The sequence below is a fragment of the Balaenoptera musculus genome, chromosome 2, assembly GCF_009873245.2.
Source record: "Balaenoptera musculus isolate JJ_BM4_2016_0621 chromosome 2, mBalMus1.pri.v3, whole genome shotgun sequence".
Lineage (NCBI taxonomy): Eukaryota > Metazoa > Chordata > Mammalia > Artiodactyla > Balaenopteridae > Balaenoptera > Balaenoptera musculus.
In genome coordinates, this window is record NC_045786.1 from 57,501,370 (window position 1) to 57,505,365 (window position 3,996).

Consider the following 3,996-nt stretch of genomic DNA (forward strand, 5'->3'; position numbering starts at 1 on the left):
TGTCTCATTTAAAGCTTGTGTTTCCTTATTTATTTTCATTTTGGATAATCTGTCCATTGATGAAAGTGGGGTGTTAAAGTCCCCTACTATGATTGTGTTACTGTCGATTTCCCCTTTTATGGCTGTTAGTATTTGCCATATGTATTGTGGTGCTCCTATGTTGGGTGCATAAATATTTACTATTGTTATATCTTCTTCTTGGATTGATCCCTTGATCATTATGTAGTGTCCTTCTTTGTCTCTTGTAATAGTCTTTATTTTAAAGTCTATTTTGTCTGATATGAGAATTGCTACTCCAGCTTTCTTTTTTTTTTTTTTTTTTAAAGATTTATTTATTTATTGATTGATTGATTGTTATGTTGGGTCTTCGTTTCTGTGCTAGGGCTTTTTCCAGTTGCGGCAAGTGGGGGCCACTCTTTTTTTTTTTTTTTTTTTTTTTTATTTTTTTAAATCATCATTCAGTAAATGTTGTTACACTGTGAAATATTACGTTTTAATCTCTTTTTCAATAGAAAGGTTTTCTAAGGAAATGACTTGGAGCCTTCCACATTTATCAGATGCCTTTTCATTATTCTTTTCCATTTTTGCAATTCTGGATCCAAATTGCATGGCCCGTTTCGGCAGAAGAGCAGAGTTTGTTAGACCAAGTTCCACTGCCGCAAGACGCAAAATTAGTTTTTCACCAATTCCACGGGATAAAGTCAAGTTTGCCTTTTCCCAAACCGGTAGGGAATTTAGAAAGGAGACAACATTTTCATCCAGGAAAGGAAATCTTGCTTCTTTTCCATGATCACCAATAACTCTGTCATCACGACCAAGATTTCTAGAAGAAATTCGACCCAGTTCCATCTCGATTTCCTTATTCAGTCCTTCCAGCCCATGTGTCTGGAAGCGGACACGATGACGAGAATAACCTGCGAGCTGCTCATCTGCACCAATTCCAGTAAGAACTACCTTTGCACTACTCTGATATGGTTTTGCTTCATCTTGGGTCACTAACCAACCAACTCCTCCAGAAGCAAACCAGACTGCACAGCCAATGCTGTCATCCAACACGGTATCCAAGGGCTGAATTAAGTGGGATATTCGAGTTCGTCTTAATCTTTGCAGTTCTTCCAGAGAAACGTTAATTTCAACAAAATTCCAAATCCGGGAAGGGTTGGCAGCTTGTAGTTCCTTTAGCCCTGCTCTTCCTGTGATTCGATCTGGTACGTTGAACTGTTCACCAGCAATAGCAGCAGCAGCAGCAGTGACATTTTTAGAGGATTCTTCAGGGGGTTTTTCACAATTATTTTTCTCTTTTCTCCCTTTTTTGTTAAAACCAGCTGGTATAGTCTTTTCCTTAGTCATGAAAGCCACATTAAGAAGATCAACTGGTTCATCTAAAGGAATATGACGGTCAGCAAGCGCTGCGATAACCATGGAATCAATTCCCCCAGAAAATAGGATTGCAACATTTGCTTTCCTATTACTAGTTTTCAAAACTTCACTTTGTGTCAGGTTTTCATCCCTAGGTAAACACAAGACACGTCTCTTGACTGCGATACTCAGGACATCAATGAACTGCTGAACTACTTCCTTCATGTGTCCATCAGTAAGAAAGACCTGAAGGGTCTCTCTTGACGGTGGGACGCTGGAAATGCTACTGCAATGGATCTCAAATGCGGCTTGTGGCAAAATCATATTTAAAGGGACAACAGGTTCTTTGAGATACAGTTTGGCTTCATTTGCTGCCACTGATACAAATGTTGGCAAATCTGCTGAAATTTGAGTTAGGCTATTAACACATTCTTTGATAACATCCTCCCTAGAGTTATATTTCCAAGGATACAATTTTAAAACAACAGATTTGGAAATGGAAGTAGACTTTAGATCAATTCTGAAAATTCCAGATGCTGGAACTTCTTGCCACTGATTGGGCACTCCAGACGTTTGGGCGCCAACTGAAGAGAGGCAGAAACTCTTGCCCAAACTACTAAAATGCCAAAGCAAGCTACGACGACCAAAAAAATCCCTACCAAACCACAAAGAATGACTAGATGCTTGATAATATATAAAAGACCAAGGACCTTGGACTTTTGAGAAGAGTGACAAAATATCAGATTCATTCTTACAAGAGGAAAGATAATTAAACATTATTTGCGTATCATTCTCTTCAGCTTCAACCTTTATTCCACTAAAGACTTCTCCATTCCACAGGAATACATTGCCTCTTTCATCTTCCACAGGCTGGGCAGTCAACACACCTCTTAAGTGAAGGACATGACCAGAAAATAAACACTGGTAGTTAATATTAGACTTTAACAACTGTTTACTACTATTGGGTCCCCGCCGTTTAAGATTACACAGTAAATCCTCTTTCAAATCTTTGTTGAAATGCTCAACAGAAAAGCTTACTGCACAACAAATGCCACACATTGCTATGTAAAATCAAGTTGACTATTTCTTGATTTTGGTCTTCTCTGAGTTTTCTATTTCTTGGTATTCTTTCCTCAGCTCATCCAATATATTTTTGCTTTCAGAAAGCATTTCTGTTCGGTCTGCAAGAAAGAATATGTCGCTGTTCTGTTGCTGCCTATATACTTTCCTGTTCTTCTTCAGGTTAGAAAGTTCATCCACAACAATTTTTTGTTCTTTGATCTTGTTGCTGAGATCTTCCTTGTGCTGGGTCGAGTTGTCGGTAGGGACCAGCCCGGAGCCGTCCTCGGGTCGCGCACCTCGGCTGGGCATCTCCACGGAGCGTCAAATATGCAGGATGTGCAGCCCGGAGAGCGTTCTAGCGGCTCCCAGTCCACAGCCCCAGCACGTCTGAGCTCCCAGGGGCTCCATCCCCCCCCTTTCCCTTTTCCGTGAGTCCTCGGGGGCCACTCTTCATCGCGGTGCGTGGGCCTCTCACTATCGTGGCCTCTCTTGTTGCGGAGCACAGGCTCCAGATGCGCAGGCTCAGTAGTTGTGGCTCACGGGCCTAGTTGCTCCACGGCATGTGGGATCTTCCCAGACCAAGGCTCGAACCCGTGTCCCCTGCATTGGCAGGCAGATTCTCAACCACTGCGCCACCAGGGAAGCCCCTCCAGCTTTCTTTTGATTTCCATTTGCATGGAATATCTTTGTCCATCCCCTCACTTTCAGTCTGTATGTGTCCTTAGGTCTGAAGTGGGTCTCTTGTAGACACCATATATATGGGGTTTGTTTTTGTATCAATTCAGCCAGTCTATGTCTTCTGGTTGGAGAATTTAATCCATTTACATTTAAGGTAATTATCTATATATATGTTCCTATTACCATTTTCTTAATTTTGGGTTTGTTATTGTAGGTCTTTTCCTTCTCTTGTGTTTCCTGCCTAGAGAAGTTCCTTTAGCATTTGTTGTAAAGCTGGTTTGGTGGCGCTGAATTTTCTTAGCTTTTTCTTGTCTGTAAAGATTTTAGTTCCTCCATCAAATCTGAATGAGATCCTTGCTGGGTAGAGTAATCTTGGTTGTAGGTTTTTCCCTTTCATCACTTTAAATGTGTCCTGCCACTCCCTTCTGGCTTGCAGAGTTTCTGCTGAAAGATCAGCTGTTAACCTTTTGGGGATTCCCTTATATGTTGTTTGTTGCCTTTCCCTTGCTGCTTTTAATATTTTTTCTTTGTATTTAATTTTTGATAGTTTGATTAATATGTGTCTTGGCATGTTTGTCCTTGGATTTATCCTGTATGGGACTTTCTCTGCTTCCTGAACTTGATTAACTATTTCCTTTCCCATATTAGGGAAGTTTTCAACTATAATCTCTTTAAATATTTTCTCAGTCCCTTTCTTTTTCTCTTCTTCTTCTGGGACCCCCATATTTCGAATGTTGGTGTGTTTAATGTTGTCCCAGAGGTCTCTGAGACTGTCCTCAATTATTTTCATTCTTTTTTCTTTATTCTGCTCTATGGTACTTATTTACACTATTTTATCTTCCAGGTCACTTTTCCATTCTTCCGCCTCAGTTATTCTGCTATTGATTCCTTCTAGAG

The 3,996-nt window shown here is 40.5% G+C and overlaps 2 protein-coding genes across 2 annotated transcripts; both read right to left on the minus strand.

Annotated features, from left to right (window-relative positions):
- Positions 1-466: 466 nt before the first annotated feature.
- LOC118891215 (asparagine synthetase domain-containing protein 1) lies at positions 467-2,450 on the minus strand. Its single transcript, XM_036844919.1, has one exon. It carries the CDS (start codon positions 2,416-2,418, stop codon positions 487-489), a length of 1,932 nt encoding a protein of 643 aa, XP_036700814.1. The 5' UTR covers positions 2,419-2,450; the 3' UTR covers positions 467-486.
- LOC118891216 (ASNSD1 upstream open reading frame protein) lies at positions 2,410-2,850 on the minus strand. Its single transcript, XM_036844920.1, has one exon. It carries the CDS (start codon positions 2,728-2,730, stop codon positions 2,440-2,442), a length of 291 nt encoding a protein of 96 aa, XP_036700815.1. The 5' UTR covers positions 2,731-2,850; the 3' UTR covers positions 2,410-2,439.
- Between the last annotated feature and the right edge of the window lie 1,146 nt (positions 2,851-3,996).

Bases quoted from the DNA above. Each gene is read 5' to 3' on its own strand.
- LOC118891215 (XM_036844919.1), bottom strand. From the start codon at position 2,418: ATGTGTGGCATTTGTTGTGCAGTAAGCTTTTCTGTTGAGCATTTCAAC.
- LOC118891216 (XM_036844920.1), bottom strand. From the start codon at position 2,730: ATGCCCAGCCGAGGTGCGCGACCCGAGGACGGCTCCGGGCTGGTCCCT.